Raw genomic sequence first — 23,622 nt, 5'->3', positions numbered from 1 at the left:
GAGTTCTAAAACAAATCCACAGATCTGATTCCATTCTAGAACTTTAAATTGAACTTTATTAATAGATAGCTTGAAATATCTACAGCCTTCGTGTTACGTGAGTAGTGAGGAGTTACCAGCCTAAACGCAATCGTATCACATGCAAGCAGACTATGCCTAGTAATAAAATACAATATACAGTTGGAGACAATTCCTAAAGCTGGAAACAAAACCTAAGCTCGTGCTGTGAGAACAATTTTAAGATTAGTAAAAGACGGTTTGGCATAGTCCAAAGTTATTGACTTCACTTACATTTCGTTTTCTGCACTTTTCACAATACTTGGAGGTTTTATTGAGAATGTGATTTATAGATATTTAAATCTAACCTATTTAGATTTGATCAAAGAAAAATGGCATTCATACTATATACCACAGTCTGATTTTGAGTGTAATAAATGTATTAAGTTCATTAGCAAGTACCAGGTGCAGTCAAACTTAACTAATTGATTTATATCATAAACAAACTATCCAGTTTAATTCAAACCCTTTATTATTAATTTATTATGAAATAATAAACGTGTTTAATGTGTCGGCATCCTTTTATGACCTAGGAAGAATGAGTTGTTGAAACATATATAAGTTTGAACCATTTTTGTCGGCAAATGAGTGAAGAGAAGTGAAATAGGGGTGTTCACAAATGTCTCAATTCGCAACTTTGGCATTTTCAGCGGGATATGACAGTGACGGATTTTAATCAGAACCTATAGTGATCAAAATTCTCAGCGAACACAGCACTAAGATAAAATGGTTTAAATTTTCCATACAATAATGTCGAAGGAAACTCCCGCCAGAGGAAATTCCCGTAGTAAGCATCTCTGTATTGTGAGTCTTTGCTTTGGCAAATTAAGATTTAAAGACTAATTGTGTTAGTAATGTCGCTAATGTTTTACTTCATGTTCCAAAACTAACTTCTTTCAGGAGAGGAATCAACAACTTCAAAGCGAGGAGTTTTGTCAAATCAAAGGAGTCGCAGCGAAACTAGAAGCGCACTAACTCCTAGTAGGACACAGAATTTAAATAATCAACCGGCTTTCAAAAGAGCACATACTTTTGGTCCAGATCAGAAACAACTGTTAAGTCGTGATGGAGATTTACGTGTAAAAGGGTAATATTTAGTTAGCTACATAGCAATAGCACTGAGCTGTAGGGTTAAAGCTTAAAAGATTCGAAATCATCTTGATGATCTATAAGTATATTACTAGGGGAAAACAAGTATCCTTACCACCAGAATGTGTCTGCGGTCCAAATTTGTATGGGGCAGTGCTGGGTCCGACAGCTGACGAGCCAATTTTGCTCGGTTTGTCCACATTTGCAAAGTTGTGCGATAGCTGTCCCGAAAGGGCCGATGAAAGAATTGAAAACGAAATTTTTGGTCCTGGTTTGTCGTCAAGAAGTTTGGAAAAACGGTCCAGGTAGATACTTAGTCAGTCTCGACAACTTTGCATTTTTAATAATAATAGATTCGATCTAAAATCTGGAGATGGAGAATCTGATATGGAAGTTCATGGTAGCAGCAGAACAAAATCACAACCTAGCAGGCGCGTTCAAACATGTCGTGTTTGTTTCGTAGAGTTTAAACATTTTTAATTTTAGACTTCATGAACCGGATATCAGTTTGAGCAAATCAAAGATGCCGCACCAGGCTAGCAACGGGTTGCTGAAACTTCTTGAGTAATTACGATTCTCATGTTTGTATAATTGTAGATTTCGCGATGCGCTTGAAGATGAAGAAGTGCTTGATCAGTTCGGACAAAGTTCTGCCGATTACGGGATACCAGAGAGGTACATGCGGTTTTTAATATCGTCGCTCGTAACGGGGTTATTTTTAGCGCAGATCTTGGCTTGGTGAACGACGAAGCAAGATCTGTAAGCACGGGTTCTTCCACGGACAGGTCGTTAACTAAATAATAATTACGAATTCTATAACGCTACTATCTTAGGATCCCTATGAAACAAAGCGGCGAAAGCCAAACTCCGCAATTACATCTGGAAACGAGGGAATTTCAAACGGAACAATCCGAAGAAATTAAAGCCAAAATACAGGAAAATTTAATGTTGGACGAACAGTCATACGAGCACCACACCCCTGCACAGCACCCCTCGAGTCAAGTTGTATCCTCGGCCGTTAAAACGTCTCACGGTACACGGCAGCAACTCTCTCATAACTCACATTCCACTAGAATGACCGAAATTAGTTCGAAGAAAAATATTCATGAGGCAGAACAGGGTTCTTCAGCACAGCGAGACGCAACTGCATCTCATAGTAGTACTCACGATCCTTCTGCGGGGTCTGCACGCCATCGCAAAGAAACTCATGGTCCTTACAAGTTACGGTCTCAATCAGGAGTTATCGTTGCGGAAAGTGAAGAAGAAAAGGAGATTCACTCAAAGGATTCTAAATCTATATTAAAGAAGGGCAGTACCACCGAGATCTGTACATGTTGCGGTTGCGCGGATAGTGATTCTTCGCGTTTCAAGGATTCCTCCACCTCGTGTACATGTCTTCCATGCCCAAGCAATCAGGATCTGGTGGCCAAGAAGTGCAAATGCAAAAGAAAATCGAAAAGCAGTTCTTCATCCAACAGTTCAAAGATTAAAATTAAAGCATGTTGCGATTGTTCCACCAGTACCGCCATATCAACTACATCTTCACTTGATTCCGGGTTAGATGCTTTAGTAGAAGACAGGGGTGACGCTGTGGAATACGACGTTAGATATGCGATAACTAAAATAACTAGATTTCATTGCTATACGACCTTCGAGGTAATGAAAGCCACAAGAAAGAGACCGAAAGTGATGCCGAAAAGCCTGGAGGGAGTGTTTGTGTTAAGAAACAAAAGCAAAGAGTAAATAAATGTATTAAAGGGATTTGAATTTTTTTGAAGAAGGGCCCGATTAACAACTCTATTGAGAGCATTTTGTAAGCAAACAGAAGTGTAATAAGTTATGGTTATATGCGCCCTTTTCTTCAGGGTTCTAGTGCTACCATACTGATCAGAATTATGGCTTTTGTTCAAAATTCGAGTAAAACCTTGACATAGTATGATTTGGTTGGTAAAAATCAAACTACAATAATTATGTAGTTGCAAACTGATGAAAAGTAACTCAAACATCTGCTGGAGAAGAGATTTTTTGCTATTTTCATTATTTATTGTTATTTAAAATTTATTATTGTCATTGGTTTATTAAATTTGAATTAAGATTGGCAGTTCCAGTTAATGCAGTAAAATTTCATTTTCAACATTCTTTTTAGTGAGTACCTCGCCGTAAATGCGATCTCAACTGTAATGGTAATGATAATGCAGCCAGTATCGATTTTGTAAAGCATTTGTTATTAATAATGAGAAGTGTAACAATTAATAATATTAATGACCGATAAGTATAATAACAATTGTTGTGCCTTTCAAATATGCACTCATGCTATGTTAAAAGTGATCTCAAATAAATATAAGAATTTGGGCCCGTAATACCGATATTCGATTAAATATCTTGTGCAACCTGTATGATTAACAAAAACTGGAAATAAGAAAATTGTTGCTCCTGATGTGCACTACATCACTCACTAAATTGTTCCATTTTTTACGTTTTTTCATTCGACGCTAATCCTAAGTAATTTTTATGCAGGTTTTTTTGCTTATAACCTAAAAAATCAAAATAAAAGTTATGTTCGAACTTTCCCATATTTCCTAGTACAAATAAAACCGAAACTCAAAATGATTTTCACCCCTCTGCTAAGATTTAGAATTTTTGGATCTGACGGTTCAAAAGTTATCGTTTTAAAACTCGTTCCACAGTGAACAGACAGACAAAAAAAGAATTTTCGATTACGATCATCTGTTACCGAGATATGAAATTTTTGTACGAGAGTACATACTTTCGAAAAATTCGATTTTTTACAAGTAACAAGATTTTGTGAAATCATTTCAGTGCTGACCCTATTTTAGAACGGAAATTCTCGTGTTACGTACGGTTGCATTCATGTATTTATCAAAAAATTAAGATAATTGCTTGCTTGTTTTTTTATTTAGAATTTAGAATAGTGATTTATAATTTTTCCCTTTTCCAAGAAATAAAAAATGTTCATGAAATTTTGATAATTAGATAGATACGTGTTCCGGTTATCCCATTTTGGGCACTTTTATAGGGTATCTCGGCTATTTTTTAAGATAGTAAGTCGCGGTTTACGCGACACTGTTCTACTTTTTTGTGAAATTGAAGATGTCGCCAACAAAATCATAATCTCCTCTTGGTTTTTGAGAAACAGGATGAAATTTAAAGAAACTATCGATTTGGGTTGCCATTTAAGTTAATGAAAAGTTTAAAACACGTACTTATAGGGGATTTTTTACCGTAGAATCCAGTGGCGTAGCTTGTTTTTCACTTCCTATAAGCATTCTTAGTTATGAAGCAAATATATATGTTTTCAAATGGAATGGAATGGAATTTAAACCGAAAATTTATTTTTGTTTCATATCTTATTTGTATTATTCTATTAAAAACAATATCAAAGTAAACAATTATTTAAATGGGTTTTATACGTAATGAACTATTATTTGTAATAATTTTCAACTTATATACCTAAATCTGTTGTTCAAATTGAAGACCATTTTTTCGAATGCATAACTCGCACATTTTTCTTATTTTTTTAATGGCATTTAAAACAATTATTGGGCCATTCGTAAAGTTTCGAAAGTTAAATCAATTGCTCCTCGAAGTTCTGCTACAGACTGGTATCTAGGTTTATATATTATATTTTGCATATATCCGCATATTCATTGTCCCAAAATAAAACACAATGCTACAACCCCATAGCGTCCTTATTTCCAGAACTTGAAATTAACATTCGTCGGACCATATTACAAGTCTTCCCAAAGAATCATTGATTCATATTTGTTGCAAATACAACTGGCAAAACTGCATCCGACGCTCGACATAGCCAGGATGCAAATGTTAAAACTTTTGGTATACCTACTTGTTCTATGTGTTGCAAGATGATAACGGCGTTGGTTCTATGCAATCTAATATATTTGTTTCTCTTTGCTCCTTATTCTAGTTCAAATAATTTTCAGGACGTGGTTGAATAAAGGGTTATTATTATTATTATTAATTATTTTTGGACGAGTAAATATATCTGGAAATGGTTGTTGTTGATATTTAGTATAAATAAAACACACTTCTATAATATAAAAATTATACTGACTATATTCCTTTAAAAATCGTATCTCTGGAAATATAATTCCGAAACTTCTTGAGCATTTACATTGGATTGCATAACACATACCAAAACACCATATTTTTCGGAATTTTCATTCACTGCCATTAATATAGAAAATTAACTAAAATGAAATAAACACAGAAAGAACAAATGGGTAGGTAATAAAAATATATTTAAAAACTGACAGCCTTGTAAGTTTTTGAGACATTTGCTTTTTTGTTTTTAATAGATGAGTCATAGCCAACTATATACTTAACATTATAATAACCTAATATTTACCATATTAATCCTGTTTTTCATAATTAAGTAACGGGTCTATTGTATAGTTATAACTGCTTAAATGTATCTTATTTTTTGTTGATTTGGTTTAATTTGGACCTCTAATAGGCGGTTGTGTCAAAATTTAACAGGAGCGATAGTCACAAATACTATTCAATAAGATCAACTCAAAAAGAAGTTTTACGACATTGTATAAGTAAAAATATAGAGTTATATTATAAGTATAATGCAGTTGAAATATTGAAGAATACAAGAACGTAGTTTTATTTTTAAATTCTTGCGAATTTTCTGGTAAAATGAAAGCGATAACGCAAATTTACTAAAAGTTTATTATCTCAGTACAATATTACACTGAATAAAATAATCCACTTTAAAAGTCAATTGGGAATATTAAGCAATAGGAAAATGTAACATTTAAAGCGTTTTTTAGTTCAACAGACATCTTTCACGTCCCAAATATGTCAAAATCGGGGAAATGTAGTCTTAATAACTTCAAGAATTGTCGATATTTTTTCGTCTTAAGTAACTTGTATGGTGTTTCCTACCTAGCTACTTTAAACATTTTGTTTATTACCTAGGATTATATAAGTTTTATAAGTGTAGTAACAGTTTAAGTATATCAACTAAAAGATAAGATTAAATGTTGCTTTTATAGTCTAGTAGAACAAGTATATTGATTTAATGCAAGAAAAGCCCCAGGGGCAACTTTAACTGTATCTGTTAACACTTAATTCGTAAGACTTATCCTACGAGAGGGTATAAACATAACCCGAAAGATTTGTTGTAGGCGTCAAAAGTTTAGGTTGTGTCCACACCCGATGCGATTACTTATTATAGCCTAAGTTCATATTAAGCGAAGAAGCTGTGAAAATTTGTCTTAATTAAGTCAATAGTCGTTTCCGTGACAGTTATCTATCTCTCTTAACATTTTGTTTATCAGTGGTTTTAGTATATATCGTTTATATAGGGATAACCGGAGTAAAACTGCCGTCTTCCTCCAGATATCGAATAACAAAGTCGCTTTTAAAAGGGGAACTTTCCCGAGTATTTTTTTACGAATATTTGATTATATACTGCCACCAAAAGTATGTGGAAACCCTAACAAATTGAGACCAAAACTTGCTGCGCATCGTTTCGGAAATTGTATTTTAGCAGATAAAAGCGGCAAAAAGTACAATTGACGAAAGCTTTCGCTACATGTGTTTGGTCTCAGTTTTCGCGTAAAATCATAATGGGTTTACAAACATCGTCCCATGGGTCCTTGTTATTATCGGCTGCGTGATAAGTGCCTGTTAAAAAAAAAACGCTACAAATAACTGACTAGAGGTACTCTAAAAATTAAAATCGCGTTACTCGTAAATGAATATCTTCAACTTAATAGTAGAACACGATATTTCCTAACCTACCGAAATAAAAATGACTTGACAACACACTACTAACGCTAAGTAACAATCACAAACGGTTTCTTTGCATCGTATAAATAATTAGACTATAATAAATACGAGGAGGACTGTTTATCGTTTAAGTACTTATTCGAAATTGTAATGTTTATCCTGGAACTGATATTTCCTGTGCCCTTTTCATGCCCATATTGTAAAGTAGTGATTTTCTGAGTCCATCAACAAAAAATGTTTCAAACAATAGTTTTTACGTTCAATTTTAAATTAGGCTTAGATGTGGCTAACCATTTATTAAATGAAAACCTGGCACAGCCCTTCCAAAATTTGCTACCTTTTAAATTGCTAATTTAATTATAAAGAAAAACGTTTTCCTTAGAAATTTTTGATGTAATTGCTATTTCCGTTTCAATGCGTCTCAGTGGTAGAATGTTCATATAATTAGAACTGCAAATCTCTTTAAATCAACCTTATTTTGATATACAATCTCGCCATGTAAACTTTTATTGACAAATATGTCTATCATTTTGATATGATTTTGAAAGTACTGCTGCTGATGCTGTGTATAAACTTCTGCCTGATTGGTTCAAAGTTCCATGTAATATGTGGTCGTATGGTTTTTAAATGCGCTGTTGTCAGTTCCGTGAAAAATACAACAATATCTACTTGTCTATTAACAATCGTCCACCATCTACTTACAAATTGACATTAACATAAACGCATGATTGTTATGTAACTCTTTCGACGTACAAACTATATACGAGTATTTCCAACTACATAACAATTTTATCAACAATTTCGGTGTAGTTCTGCTAGCGCTACGACGGGAAGAACTTCAGTTTAGTAACCGATGGGGAATTGAAATTTGAATATCTCGAACGTAAACAGTGTGGTTGCACTTTTCAACATCAGATTTTTAACCAAAGGAAACATCACCAAAAAAAGCGGTAAAACGATAATTATAATACTGATGAGAAGCGGCGGGAAATTCTACATGATGACGCACTTGCCCTTCTCTGCCCACGGGTTGTTCTTCTTGTCCGGCGCGTGGATTAAGGGATCATTCTTCTCGTTTTCTTCCACGTATTCTCTCATTCTGAAAAGAACAGGAGGCAATTAAAATTCAGGTCGCGTTTAAAACTTTGCGAGAAGTGTTCCGTTTGGCGTACATTTATTTCCTTTGAATTTTCCTTCATAAAGAAAGCTATAATTACAACGATATAAAAGGTGATTCACGTTTAATGTCTTATTAGAATTTCTGGAGAATTAAATACTGCTTTTTGTTCAAATGCGGCGTTGCCAATTCAACTCTCAACGGCGAAATTGGAAATTCTAATTCTGTGCAACTTTTATTCACAGATTCCTATGCCTATTTCCCTCCCAGATTTCGGAAAAAAATAATTTTATTTTGTTTTTTGAAAACACAATGCATTTTTAAAGCTTAATAAATTTTTTCTACTCCCGTCTGCAAAATACCTAATTACACACCGATCTAGCGTGCGGGAAGCGTAACTTTTCCACGTCAGTTTCGTTTCCCACGGATCCGAGCCGCTTCGTACATTTCCGGGATTTTACTGCACGGGTTTGGGAGCAATCGGATGTTTTCGGAGATGTTTCCCACGATTTTCATTTTGACGCTCGTTAATTGTGATGGTCATGTCAGTGAATGTATTCTTGCTGTTTTGCGAAAATGTACCCAAAGACTAACGATCGTAGAAAAAGTATAGTATGCAACACGTTCGCAAATTTCTAACTCGATCGTTTATTAAACACTCGCTCCGGTCGTGTCAAATAAACTAGTGAGTCAAATGCCGTTTACCGCACTTGTTGCATAATATACTATTTGCGTCAGTGCAAAATATTACAAAGGTTAGGCAATACATTTATTTGAATGATCAATACGCGACTTTGATGGTAATTCATACCGGGGGTTCCAAAATTTCTGCAGAAATCATAAATATATAATCGTTATTTTAGTTGTTGTAGATGCAACTGTAATTCTTAATGCACCTAACATTTTTTATATTGTAATACTTGCTTAAATGTATTTATATATTATGTTGATGTTTTTAAGAATAAGTCGCAGAATTTAATGACAATTTTTGTAGGGATTTTTTTTTAATTTTGATTATTTTCTTAGTTACGTATTTTTATTATATTACTTATATTACATATCAATGTTTTATATTATTTTATACATCTAGTTGTAGTTGTAGTAAAAATCTCTCTATTTTCTCTGTTTTTTCGAACACAATAATGACAAATTATTGAGCAATTTTTATATATTTTTAAAAGGTAAAATGATGGTGATGGAGTTTCTCCACAGAATATTACCGTATTTTGTTCACCTTACTCTGCTAAAATTTTCATTAAAAAAAATCTAAAATCCAAAATAGGGTGATTGCCAGAAAGCATTGAGTTTATTGCAAGCTTATGCAAAGATAGGTGAGACCTAGACAAAGGCGTCCAAAATGCTAAAGCGGTTTAACAGCTGGAAAATGATTATTAGGCCTCAAAAATATTAATTTGAGTTTCAGTGACAGAAATCATGAAAGTTTAATTATCCTCCTTTAGTTAAATTGATAGATGTATTTACGACTGCAAATAAACCTCTGTTGCAGGGGTGGGGTCTGTTATTTCACTTGAAAATGAAAATGGAAATGAGATTTCCCTATCTTACTGGAAAGTTATTTTAAGGTAATATGAAACGAAAAAGAGTCGACAAACATCTGCGAAGAAGCGTTCAATTTTCAACTTGAAATTTTGGGATATATCACCGAAATACTTTTCAGTAAGCAGAGATAGAAACAGCAAATACTGCAAACTTTGGAAGTTCGTGAGGAGCTTCCATTTGGTACATTAGATTTAATTTTTGATATTTTTATTTATATTAATTCAGTTAGTTCGTTTTGCTTTCTTTTGTTGTGGTATTTGTTTCTGAATATTGAAACAAAAAAGATGTTAATCGTTAAATCGATTGGTTTTCATAAACGTACTTATAAAGAGTGATTAAAGCTTAACAAAAAAAGATTGCGGTCACACTTATCCACGATGAAATTCCACTTGAAAAAATAAAATGCCATTACTGTCCTTAAAGTGTTATTATATATATATATATATATATATATATATATATATATATATATATATATATATATATATATATATATATATATATATATATATATATATATATATATATATATATATATATATATATATATATATATATATATATATATATATATATATATATATATATATATATGTCTAATTTTATTTCACCCATTGAAGGAGGGGCAGAGATACACTTTTACAATTTAAAGAAATACAAAATCAAACCTTGGTCTAGTTACTCGGCAAAGAAAGTTTAATGTTTTTCTTATTATACCTATATGTAATAAAAATATTGGCAGTCATATAAGAAACATCAAATTTAAACAGAAACTGTATGAAAAACGCAATATTTTTTTTTCTTGTATATTTAATTAGCACAGTTCAGCTCAATTTGTATCTCCCCGAATTTTTTGAGCTCGCTGCCAGATATTTTCATAGTCATAGACTATAATTGGGGCGTAAGTCTCCCTTTAACGCAAATAAGGCTGTTTGTTTTATGTATCTAAAAAAAATAAATCCAATACTTATACGCCTTGTTCTGCAGTGCTACAGGGGTTAACGATAATTTTAGTATTTACAAATATGGTCACTCTCTAATAATAATAATAATAATAATAATAACAATAATAATAATACTAATAATAATAATAATAATAACAATAATAATAATAATAATAATTTAAGTATAAATAAATGTAAGCATATGAGGTATGAAATCTCGAATTAAATATGCATTTAGTATTATTTCACTTAAAATTGTCATTCATCCAGCACGTTTTACGCATAGTCAGTACATTGTACAGTTCGGTTTTGGGTTTGGTTTGGGAAACTGCATAGCATTTCAGTCAGAGAAAGCAATATTAAAAGTTTATTATAATTTAATTCGGACTAAATTAAAATATGCTAGGATTATTTGATCTCCTTTCTATGCAAAATACATTCAGATGGTAGACATTTTTTGTAGTATATTATATAACAAGTGCGGTAAACGGCATTTGACTCACGATTTTATTGGACACGAGCGGAGCGCAGCGGAGCGAGTGTTTAATAAACGATCGAGTTATAAGTTTGCGAACGTGTTGCATACTATACTTTTTCTACATCTCCGAAAACATCCAATTGCTCCCAAACCCGTGCAGTAAAATCCCGGAAATGTCCGAAGGGGATCGGATTCGTGGGAAACGAAACTGACGTGGTAAAGTGACGCTTCTCACACGCTAGATCGGTGTGTAATTAGGTATATTACAGACGAGAGTAGAAAAAAATGTTTATCTTACTAACATTATACTAAAAAGAAGCATTATGACAACTTATGTGTTTACACATGAAGTACAACTTAATGTCTGTATAATAGAATAATTATAAATAGCATACTTCATCTTTATAACATTTTTAATAAGTTGCTCTTTGACGACATAACCATAAACCTAGTGAGTATAAATATATGGTCTGTTCATAAATATAAGAAAGTGACCAATCGCTTTTGAACGGATTATCCAACATATAACATACAATGCAACAAGATCATTATTATTATTTAAAGTAATTATTAATTAATTAATCATTAAATATTAATTATTAATTGTATGTTAATGACCACCCTTGGATAATCCGTTCAAAAGCAATCAGTGGGGCGATCAGTATTAAGTGTCCAAGGACCAATTCATTACAAAAAGTTCAATAACGGAGTGCCATATTTTGCCAATCAAAAAATATATTTGTAAATAATTTAAAAAGACAATATTCACTCCAAATTTTTTGAAGAACAACCAGTATATAGGTCCCGAAAAACCCATAACCTCCTATCCAGGTAAAAGTCAACATTCGGGTGCAAAATCATCGACGTTTTCCCAGGTCAACTTCCCCCAAAACGATTTGGCCCCACGCCAGAAACTGCATCGCAGCGCTTGAAAAGCATAACGCTGCCCCTGAGCTGGTGAGATTTTATGACTCGTCTGTTAATAAAAACGGTGGTCCATTTTCAGTGTACGACATACGTTTACCGTTTTAACGAACTTTTAGTTGGCCGCCCACGTAAACATTTGTAAACATGTTTTTACATTTAATTGCGATAATATTCTTGACACTCAACGCCAGACATTTGTTATGTAATCGGTACGAACGTCCTAGCTAAAGATAACTACAATCCATAAAATTCTTCAAAATTCAATTAGAACTTTTATCTCATCTCTGGCAGATACAGCGACATACAAAGCCCAAATATCCTACAATCAATATTTTTAATCCAACGTGCTGATTATTTTGTTGAAATCTGAAGGAGGTAAAAACAGTGCTCTGAGCTTTGTGCTCTTTGAGAGTTAATCGTTTGCTGCAGGGGATTTTCTGAAATAATTTTAATCCCTTACTCTTCGTTGAACTAAATGGTTGTGATATATTTTGATTATTATTATTATTATTATTTTATTATGTTGAATACTTACCAATAATTTCATGGTGGTGTTAATTAGTAAACATTTTTTAAATGCGTAAATTCATGTGTTTCATACGGTTGTATTAATTTATATATAACCAGAAGAAAAGAACAATAGAAAGGAAGTAAAGTTAAGCATTTTTACCTATTCCATATTACATGAATATGATTTTGTTTTACATCCGGTTATTTCATACCTAAAATATAGAAACATGATCATATAAACAATTTCCATGTATGTCTATTGTAACAAAAATTGCTTATTTTACTGTATGATTTAAATATAAAAATTAATTTATCATTTTGATATTTTTTTATTGATATTTTTAATTTCAAGAAATAAAAAATTTTCGTTATATGCACATATTTAGGTAAGTAACTGCTGAAAAAATATACTGCTTATTATTTTCGAACGTTAGAAAATGTATATATTGGTATATATGCACTTTGCACAAGGTTTTTCAGGAAGTTAAATTATTCTAAATTTTAATTCATATAAATATTTAAAGCAAATATTGTTTGATCAAACAGAATGTGCAGTAAGAATAAATCGGTAAGCACAATTAGAATGGGGTCGCCCATTTCTAAAAATAAACCAACAAAAATGCTGTTACCATTTCGGTTTAGGTTATTAAAATTTTATTTAGTACAAATGTTTGAAAAATACATGTTTGATCACCAAATAATAATGTATATATAAATTCAGTAAGAATATATCGGTAAATACAATGAGAATACCATTTCCCATTCCTTATTATTAGATGTCTTTTTCTATTACAAAATTTGATCCATTTTTCTATCACGCCATTGCCATTCCAGTTCAGATTAAGTTCGCTGGGTAGAAAGTAAAAAGTAAAAGTAAAAATAACTGTTATTCATTAATAAGAATATTTTTTATGAAAATCGATTACTGAAAAATCACGATTTAAGTCATTTACGTACGTGCCAAAAGTTCTATTAAGTAATTGATTAGTTAAATTACTATATTAATTTATTTTTGTAGTGTCATTAAATGGTATTTAATGGTAGTTCTTTGCTTTCTATCCCGAAAAGATAACAATATTTTTTAAAAAGCTGTCAACTTGGTGTATATCTCTAAAAATCTGTAATTATATCGTTCCTTGATTTACTTTCAAATTGATCGACAAATGTTTTGAATATGTTAAAATTTATCAATTTAAAAAAAATACTCCCTTGCAAATTACCCCAGGAAATTTTTCTAAATTTTTGCGTTATTTATCAGTTCGAAAAAAGAGTTGTTGGATATTTCTTAGAATTATCGCTTTTAGTAAAACGCAATTCGTGTTTAAATTTATCGCGAGACAACTGAAATTAATGACAAAACCAAAAGCAATGTTTCTGCCGATATACAAGTTGTTAAAAATTTGCGCGGATATTGCGCTGGCGATTAGTTTCTAAGACACGGGGTGTCATATATTAAAAAAAGAAAACGGCCTTTTTACATTGTTAAAAATTTTTGGCTCGATGTTGTTGAAGTTTGGCAACGTCCCTTATAATCATAAAGGGCTTGGTAAAATTGTTCTTTAAGTAGATGAAAATTGTGAATTGTGCAATTTTTGTTATTTATCTTTAATTTATCTAGTAAAATTACAGCTTTTTTGGAAAACATTTGTATATGTGGACATCTATTTCCTGGACCCTTTGATAAACTTAGTTCTAGAAAATTAATACTAAAAAAATATAAATATTTGACACTCTCCCTATCATGGAAATTATAAATTTGAGGATTTTTTTTCTATCATGAATCTCCAGCCGATCGTTACTTCAATTTTTATAACGTCAGCAAAAATACAAAATGTTCATTTATTTTGTGGTCAATTAATTTGAATATTAATTTAAACATATTTCTTTTTTCGTAATCTACCTACTGCCCCTAGCCCTTTCCTTTCCCGCTGTTTATTTTGAATTATATGTTAACTTAGTCAGCCCATACTACAAATATAAAGGTTTAAACAGTTTCTAGGAAATTTCCGGATAACGGACTTTTATAAAACCCTTTTGCAATAAATCTATTATTATTATTACTATGTATTGCTTTGCTAGGGTGAAACTACTTCTTTATTGCGCTATGTTGTCTTTCATTCAATTCAATTCTATCGAGTAAGTAACAAATTGAAAATATAAAACAATAAATTTCATTAAAAATATCGAAAAAAAAATTATTACAACTGCTAGTGCGGGTTTTCCAAATATCGATTTTAAACAACATCGGCTTCGTTTCACCACGATACAGCCGAATATACTTTTTCTTTACACCAAAAACCGCAAAAAATACGCCGTTTAGCGCTCACGAGCTAAGTTAATTAGACGCTACTTATTCAATTTTTTTTAAGATCGACTTTGGATTCGCATTGATTGTAGCGTCGGACGCGGCGCCTAAATTTACCACCATTAGCAATTTCTCGAGCGTCGCCGATCGATGAAAATTATAAAAAAGTAAATCCGCCAATTTGACGCAAAAATATTAGCGATCAGCGGGAGCGATTCGTCTGGCGTGGCATGCAACACAACAAACATTTATTTTCGCTGCACGTGTATCGAAACCGGCGGAGATTCGTCCACGACAAATAAAATCCACAACAAAATACTTACGCGGCGATGGATTTCGACAGTGGCCAGCGTTCCATTGACGCCTGATACTTCATGTTTTCTATCTGTTTCTTTAACGCATCTTTGTCCATGGTTGCTAGCGTACTGGCGTCCATCGGGACGGGCGCGGCCAAGCTGTGGCGTCGCTAAATACGCAAGCGTCGTTTTCTGATGCTCGACGACGTCGACAGATGGCAGCACCGGGATTGATTGCAGCGGATTGTTCGAACAAAGCGTAGTCTACGAGTATATAATAAACATATATTCCAGGTAAAATTCGCGGGCTTTGCAATCCTTGCCCAAATTATATACATTTTAGATAACAGTTCGTGAAAATTTTGAAAAATAAGTGCAAACGTTTAAATCAATAGTTCGATATGGACAATAAATAGATTAGCTTTAAATGACTTTGGTTATTCATTCTCTATTTAATAATTGACTTTGAAAATTTTAATCCTGATTAATAGATGATTAAGCATTAATTATTACTTTTATTATAATTAATACCTTTATTGCGATAACCAGGCAGTTGCAAAATATACATGCTTGCAGATGGTTTTTTAACTGCAAATTAAAAATGTAGGGAAATAAAGTTTAATAACAATAAAAAAATACAAGAGCGATAGAGAGGGCTGAGTATTCTTAATTAAAAGTTGCAGGTACGACTGACTGATCGATATTAAAATTGTTATTTATATTTTGAAAGAAAGAAGCCATGCCAAAGTTGTCATGTGCGAAATATGATTCCGATCTTGGACTCCATGAATTGGCCTTGAAGAGGAATTTTGAATTTTTGGGATACGATTTGGTCCCAAGACATCTAAACAAATCATATAACGCTAAAAAATTAAATTTGATGAAACTAACGTATTACAAAGTAGCTTACGGGTATCTCGTGGCAGGTAATGCCTATGGCTATGGCTTTCAGACCATAGTGCTGCCTTTACGTATTCCCTAAAGCGTAGTTTTGAATCAAGGATTAATATCAAACTTTTGCAGTAATTCGAGTACGAAAGGACATTTTCACATAGCATAATTAGAATATTGTTTTTAACTCGGGAAATTATACCAGCATTTCTTAATGATAACATAGATTTGCTGTTTCTTCGAATTTAAAATAAATGTTTTATTTTTTTTTAATTTTTACAACACGGTTCTTGCATCCAGAGAAAATTCATATTTCTGCAATAATTTATTATGTTAATTAAGAATACACTAACAAAAATATAAATTATTAACAAAGTAACGATTATTTTTCTGCTTGAAGTACACTGACGGAGCAAAAAACACAAATGAGGAAGTTAAAGCTTTCAAATGTGTGTTTTGAGAAAATATACTACATTACTCAAGTCATATGTTACCTAAATAGTGACAATTGAATGGTTTTGATGCTATGGGGTGTAAGTGATAACATGATTTTGTTAAGAAAAACAAGATATTTTTGCAGAATGTATTTGTATCAAATTCTTTTTCATTTTGTCCATTTCATATATTTGCTTCCAAAAAGTGTATCAAAACTTATTTTCGTATTTTAACCAAAAAAAGACACATCTTGTTACACTCAGCATATAAGTTCAAGTAGAAATAAAACATGTCATCAATTTAAAAAACGTTTCGTATAAGCCCGATTAAACATATAAGAAATTTAGTATCGTCGATTTAAGAAGAATTAAATATGACATAAGATAAGAATGTAGGTAATTCTTTTACTTTGGATATGTCAAGCAACCTCAACCAAATTATCTTTATTCTATCTCTTACAAAACATTTAATTTAATTATTTCGATCATCTTCTGTTTTCAGTATAATCTAAAACATAAGGAAAATATTTAATAAACGTTCATTTTATTATAGCGATGGCAACACACAAATATTTGTTCGTTGTCATTTCCTCCCAGTGCAGCCGGAAGAATGAATAAAAGGAAAACTTGAGATGGAACGATTTAAGAATTATGAGAGTAGAAATAGTAGAGTATGAAATTTTTTACAAGATATCTTTTCCACGATAATGTTTTAATGTCTTTTTCCAATATTTATATATTGGAAAAAGACTAGCAAGCAACAAACCAGAAAAAGTAACAAATAATAAAAAAGGAGATTTTGATAGCTTATGAACGACAATTTGACATCAAAAAGTCTCCATAAATTCTTCATGTCTTTAAATGTCATCGGAATGTATATCTAAATATCTTATTATTGATAATTAGTTTGTTAATTGATGTCCCATAGACTACTTTATGTTTGACAGTGCAGTAATGAGACAAGCCAGTTATTATTATTATTATTATTTATTATAAAATTATATTAGAGATAGAATATTGTTCACAATTTAGATACTATTAAAAACCCATTCAAAAACTCGTTCATGGTTTAATTATTAAAATGTTTTTAAACTCGATCTTCTCGAAACTTGAATTTGGCACTTGTCTAACTGTTGCTCATAGGCGCCGATATAACAAAACTAATTTATATTTATGATACTGATAAGAATGTAACTATTAACTTTGCTTACCGCTTTAAAAATTCCTATAAATTTAAGTTTACGTTCCCAACTACTTGCAATTCACTTCTCTGTACTATTCAACAACACCAATTGCGGTAAAACTAAGTCCAAGCTTATTTAAAACTATATAGGACAGTTCTGAAGTCTTTGCGGGAAGGTATTATTGATAAGAAATTCGTGTCGCAAGCATAAATCGGGAAATCGTTAACTGGTCTAGTCGAACAGTTTTTGGAAGCATCAACCTCCAATAATATAGGTTATTATATTTATTAAGTATTCTTAGGCCGAAAAAAAAATGTTCTTGCCAAAGTAGCATTCTAAATTTAAAAAGGGACTAAAGTTGAGAACGGGACTAAATCCACATGATGAGTGAGTTGGTGACGTCTTCCCTTTAAAGCACTTATGTGTATTATTTTACTGATTAAATTTGGATTCTTAATATTTATCAGTTTTATCTCTATAGCCGTCTGTATGAATTCGAATGTTGTTTAAAATAAATGTATGCTCAGGATTATTCTTATCAGCGGCAGTGTCAATGCAGAGAAGACGAACCAAAGCAGGGAGAAAGGTAAAATTACTAATTCATAGAAACGAATTCTATTTTAAGGACGTCCTTTATTTAATGTTTGAATAATTGATAGCTTGAAGGCGATTTGTTATCTATTTTCCGATTCTGTCAATTAAAATGGCAATTATTTTGGAATAGTTTATTATTAATCTAAATTGTTTTCTGCGACCAATTAACAACACTAATCTAAAACAAATAACGAAATGTGTATAACCAGCGGATCTATTTTAAAATGTACTTTGAAATGCGCGTGGTGTGGAGTGGGCGTTCGCAGTAATAATTATAAGTAAATGCGAGCAAAATGTCGGAGTCAGTCAACTTGTTCCTAAAATAGGTATTTGAGGGTGCGTTGAAGTACGAGTATAATTCTATTCGTTATTATTGCGGAGACGAAGACAAAGTTTCAAGGAAGTTGAACGCCGAGTCCAACTTAAAATAACAAAAAACGCAATAATATGGTGAGACCCGCGCATAAAAAGTGAAAGATTATTTGAGTGTAAAGCCTTGCAAATACTGCTTAAGGTTTATAAGGCTTCAATTTAATGGAAATAGATATTGGATACTGTAAAACTTAACTACCAGTAAATTCGACGTAATTAACTTTGCACTCATGTAAAGTTATGTTATTCGATTTATGTTTACGATTTGTAGAACTCTAAGAAGTAGTACCACAATTTCACTTTAAGATGTCAGCTTGGTTGCCCCACTCTCGTTTCCGGTACTTTGGCCATTTGTTTGACACCAATCTGGATTTATTTGCGCTGTGTTATAAAAAAAAAAAAGAAAAAATGTAGTATGCCATGTTAAACTTCTTCAGTTACTCGTTTGTTAAACACTCGCTCCGCTGCGTTTCGCTCGTGCCAAATAAAGTTCGCCGCTAAAATGATACCTATCAAACTCGTTGCGAATTTTGCACAAAACTTCTTATCCACCGAGGAAGTATAAGACTGACTCGTGTTTTGTTGTTAATGGTATGTTGTGCTGCATTTCTCAATGATAAGCGATAATGTTAACACATTGCAATCTGTTTAAAAAAAGCGCCTGGCGCATTCGCCAAACCTATAGTTCGCCGTTCAGAGTGTCTTTCTAATGTTCCAATGATTGAAAAAGTTGAAAATTCTGCAAAGCTAGCTCGTTCGAAGGGACAAACTTTACAGAAAAAAAAATTAGTCGATTATGAAAATTGAAATCAAAGCACAAACTTGCTCGTAAATATCTGATTATTTCTTAATAAAGCACGATTTATGAACGAAAAATCCCAGAACAGAAACACAATTCTTGTGTCTATTGAAATAAGGATGCTGCCGTTATATTTTTTCAATCAAATCAAGACGTAAGGTAACGTCTACAAGGGGAAGTCAGAATTTTATGTAAAACATGTCAATATAAGTACCTCTAATTATTTATTTAAATAGTTAGTAATTTGCCACTACTGCTGATAAAACACTTAAAGACCGAATTGTTACTTAAATTAGTAAACCATAGCAATAAAACCGTTGGTGATTTTACACAAAGTTTTTACAGTGTAACGGTTTTCATAACGTAATACACATGTGCAGTTATTTATAGTGAAAGTCTCTTAAGTGAAAGTGCATGGATAGTGTTCGAAAACTATAAAGGGTAAACCTACTAACGCGACAAAACTTTTTAAACCGACATCCATAGGCGTGTGATGTCTTGATTAAGATGTTACTGAGTAAACTGTTACTTATGTGGACGATGTTTTACGATCATGTTTTAGAAGCTTTGATTTAAAATCGTGGTTAGTTCTTAGTGCTATTTCCTAAATTATTTCATGTTGGCATTGATTTTAATTTTTATTTTCTTGCACCTTACTCGGTAGTTTGGTAGCTTGTAAATATTCGCAGCCCGCACGGCATGCGTAAATCGACTTCTTGCATACTTTTACTTTAGTCCCGTGACTAAAGTACCGGAAATGTTCGAAGTGGCTCGCGACCTTGGGTAACGAAACTTAAGCCTTTAAGTGGACGCTTCCTCAGTGCAAATTGGATATTTTAGAGTAGCGAGTAGAAAAATTAAATTAGTAGAGGGTCTCCTTAAATGACATTTGTATGTCAGGTATCGTATACTATTGACAACTCCAAATATTGAATGGGTTCGGTTCTCGTTAAATCCAGGTTTCGATCCGATCTCAGCGATTGTGCAAAGGAACAGAAAGTAAACAAAGTTATGCAAAACCTCTGCCAGTACCGCTACTGACATTCATTCATTGCATTAAATTAACAGGTTTCGTGGGCACCTGTTACCTCAGTTTCTTTGTAGGACTAGAGATACACATTTTGACCTGGTTTTGGGAGTGCACCAGATTGGAAGGGATCGTGGGTTACATTAAATTATCCTGTTTCAGGTATTTATTAAATAAATCTATGATAACCAGTAATAGTTGAAATGTCCCGAGTTCTGTGAAATGTGAAATTTAATTTGCTTTTTTTTTTAGATAAGTAAGTTTTTGTTTTATTCTTTATGATTATCCAAGGTCTGGATGTTTAAAAAAAATGCAATTGAATTTTTTGACGATTTTCAATCCATCGATTAAACTGCATCTTAGGAATTTCATTTTGGTAATTTTCACCCAGAAATTTTAATAACTATGAAGGTTACGCCTGTGAGAAGCAGATGCTGTTGATTTCACAAAGAAACTGTTTTAAATCCGTTTGAAATCTTCTAAAAGGAATTTATAACTATTAACAAAAAATAAATACCAGGTAAATTATAAATTATTGGAATATGATTAACCTTTAAAGCCGAAATTTCAGAAGGCAGCAACTTCCACTTCAAAATTTGGAGGTGAACTGGTATAACAATTAATATCGACAATTAATTTGAACAAGTATTACCAGCCCAAATTTAAACACAAATATGGCGTGAAAGTAGCCTTGGGAAAAACATTGATCTGGACATATTTTCGTTCAATATTTAACGGGAAGTTTACACAGAGTCCATTTCCTGTCCAAGTGCAATATCACGTTTTGACAAAGAACTGCCATCGGATGAGTCACCGAGTAAATAACAAAACAAAAGGAAAAAGTAATGGATGCATTTTACCTTCAATTATCAACAACTTCGCATATTTATCGACCATGTATTTATTATTAACAATTCTTTTCAGGATACACCTATTTTTGGAAATTAATTTCCATAAAAAAGATTGATCTCTTTATTAAAGATGTACCTAATTTTACATATGGGTCGGATATTTTTTATTTTGTATAACTTGCAGCCGAATTTTCAGTTGCGGTAAAATAAACTTTTCCTACTGCAAAGAAGAATGTGGTTTTATAAAGAGTTTGTCAAATTCTTATATAACATTTTTTTCTATTTCCTACTATAAAATTCTAATTGAGCATGCGTAAAGTGTTCGTTGCCTACGGTCGCGAGCCCCTTCGACCCTTTGATATTTTCGGTAGATTTTAACTATGGAATTTTAAATTTTGCTAATTCTGATGGTAACTTTACAAGCCACTATTGGTAGTATGCAACACATTTATAAATTTCTTTTCAATGCAATGCAATGCAATTTGTGATATTTAAAATGGTAAACTTAAGCTCTAATAATTTTCTTTGGTAGAAACTCGGATAATTATGTTTTTAGAGAAACAATTCAAAATAATAATAGCCAAATGGGATTTTTGTCAACTCAAAATACCTCTGGGTCTAATGGTTTGTGATTTATTATTCCAAACAGGCTTTGTGCAGTGAAGCATGGAGCCCTCCAAAAACATTTCCTATCATTCGGGGAAATCTCTGCCAACCTGGAAGTGTTTTTAACATTCTCTGAGTGCACTCGAAATGTTAATGGCGTCGCTACGTTATCGCTAATCGTAATGTTCTTTTACGTTTAGTTCAACAACGGGATTTAGTAAGGTACCAAACATAAGCATTTCTCTAACTTAGACACATCTTAGTGTGTCTATTTATAATCCTCAGGCAATATAATGTTTTAATATTACGGCAGTGGGTACGTTTTGTAGTCAATTAGTGAGGCATTCTATCCCGTTTATAGCAAATATTAATAAGTTTTAAGTTAATTTGTTTCTTGTGAATTGTATAAAATAACTAAATAATTTAAAAACAATAGGGGAAAAATAATCTATAATAAAATCATACTACAATAAAATTAAATGAAATGGTTTTATTATGCACTTAATTGCTCTTTAAGTTGAAAACAAAACTATCGCATATCCATAAAGAATATGCAAGTTTTCACCTTTTCTGCAATATAGGTAAAAAATATTTGATCAACTTTTATCCATTATTAGATATTATATGGCAATTGAATTATTTTTATTTATTGATATTGCGAATCTAGTGTTGAAAATAAACTTTTCTACTCCCGTCCGTAAAATGCCGAATTACACACCGATCTAGCTTGCGGGAAGCGTCACTTTACCAAGTCAGTTTCGTTTCCCACGGATCCGACTCACTTCGGACATTTCCGGGATTTTACTGCACGGGTTTGGGAGCAATCGGATGTTTTCGGAGATTTTACCGCATGGTTCAAATTTTGGCGTTTGTCAATTCTGACAGTCATGTCAGTGAATGTATTCGTGTTGTTTGGCGAAAATGTACCCAAAAACTAACGGACGTAGAAAAAGTATAGTGTGCAACACGTGCGCCAAACTTTTTAAGTCACTCGTTTATTAAACACTCGCTCCGCTACTCTCCGCTAGTGTCAAATAAACTCGTGAGTTAGATGCCGTTTACCGCATTTGTTGCATAATATACTATTTTCTACTTCCTTCTGTAAAATACCTAATTATATACCGATCTAGCGTACGAGAAGCGTCACTTTACCACGTCAGTTCCGTTTCCCTCGGATCCGAGCCACTTCGAACATTTCGACGATTTTACCGCACGGATTTGGGAGTAATCGGATATTTTTGGATATATTTCCTTGAATTTTAACGTTTGTCAATTCTAACGGTCATGTCAGTGAATGTATTCGTATTGTTTTGCGAAAATGTACCCCAAAAACTAACGGTCGTAGAAAAAGTATAGTATGCAACACGTTCGGTAAACTTTTTAAGACAATCTCTTATTAAACACTCGCTCCGCTCCGCTCGTGAGTCAAATGCCGTTTACCGCACCTGTCGCATAATATACTATTTCCGAATAAGGTTTTACCAGTATGAAAATACAAAAATTTCATATAGAATTTTGTAAATTTTTATGATCGCACTGTATAAATAACAATGAATAAAATAAAAGTTACTTACTTTGTTTTAAAACAAAAATTGAAACTTGATGAAGATTGGAAAATATAGACTTTTTTTGGGTAGTCCCGATTTAAAATCCGGTAGTTTTAAACAAATCCCTAATAACATTTCTCGAACATCATCAGATCTCACAAACGTCAGACAATCGAGCCATACAGTGTGTTTTTTAATAACATACGTCGTACTTAAAAAACACTAAAATTTCCGAATAAACCTTTGGACATAA

At 32.4% G+C, this 23,622-nt stretch overlaps 3 protein-coding genes across 8 annotated transcripts in view; 2 read left to right on the top strand and 1 right to left on the bottom strand.

The window, feature by feature from the left end:
- Positions 1-723: 723 nt before the first annotated feature.
- On the top strand, positions 724-2,911 carry LOC132699551 (uncharacterized). Of its 5 annotated transcripts, XM_060666340.1 has the most exons (9): positions 724-844; positions 958-1,144; positions 1,242-1,451; positions 1,500-1,577; positions 1,633-1,692; positions 1,744-1,821; positions 1,869-1,931; positions 1,980-2,179; positions 2,235-2,598. In XM_060666340.1, the coding sequence occupies exons 1-9, from the start codon at positions 808-810 to the stop codon at positions 2,447-2,449; spliced, it is 1,128 nt and encodes a 375-aa protein (XP_060522323.1). In that variant the 5' UTR covers positions 724-807; the 3' UTR covers positions 2,450-2,598. The 5 variants fall into 5 exon arrangements, with proteins under 5 accessions (XP_060522323.1, XP_060522319.1, XP_060522320.1 ...); XM_060666336.1 differs by having other exon boundaries at positions 1,980-2,911; XM_060666337.1 differs by having other exon boundaries at positions 1,231-1,451; positions 1,520-1,577; positions 1,980-2,911.
- A 2,933-nt stretch (positions 2,912-5,844) lies between these two features.
- LOC132699893 (guanine nucleotide-binding protein subunit gamma-e) lies at positions 5,845-17,709 on the bottom strand. The gene is made up of 3 exons (XM_060666865.1): positions 17,601-17,709; positions 15,092-15,328; positions 5,845-8,026 (listed from the first exon to the last, which is right to left on the bottom strand). Exons 2-3 carry the CDS (start codon positions 15,202-15,204, stop codon positions 7,921-7,923), a joined length of 219 nt encoding a protein of 72 aa, XP_060522848.1. The 5' UTR covers positions 15,205-15,328; positions 17,601-17,709; the 3' UTR covers positions 5,845-7,920.
- Positions 17,710-18,077: 368 nt separating this feature from the next.
- Positions 18,078-23,622, top strand: part of LOC132699211 (probable chitinase 10) — a 53,837-nt gene continuing 48,292 nt past the window's right edge. Inside the window, exon 1 of one of the 2 annotated variants that reach the window (XM_060665799.1) lies at positions 18,078-18,159. In XM_060665799.1, coding sequence (XP_060521782.1) covers positions 18,127-18,159 — 33 coding nt within the window. In that variant the 5' untranslated portion in view covers positions 18,078-18,126. Of the gene's footprint in view, positions 18,160-18,570; positions 18,618-23,622 lie in introns of those variants that run through there. The other variant, XM_060665801.1, reaches the window with a different exon arrangement.

Source organism: Cylas formicarius, unplaced genomic scaffold (genome assembly GCF_029955315.1).
Source record: "Cylas formicarius isolate icCylForm1 unplaced genomic scaffold, icCylForm1.1 PGA_scaffold_3__17_contigs__length_32017465, whole genome shotgun sequence".
Taxonomy (NCBI): domain Eukaryota; kingdom Metazoa; phylum Arthropoda; class Insecta; order Coleoptera; family Brentidae; genus Cylas; species Cylas formicarius.
This window is presented reverse-complemented; position numbering and strand designations above follow the sequence as displayed.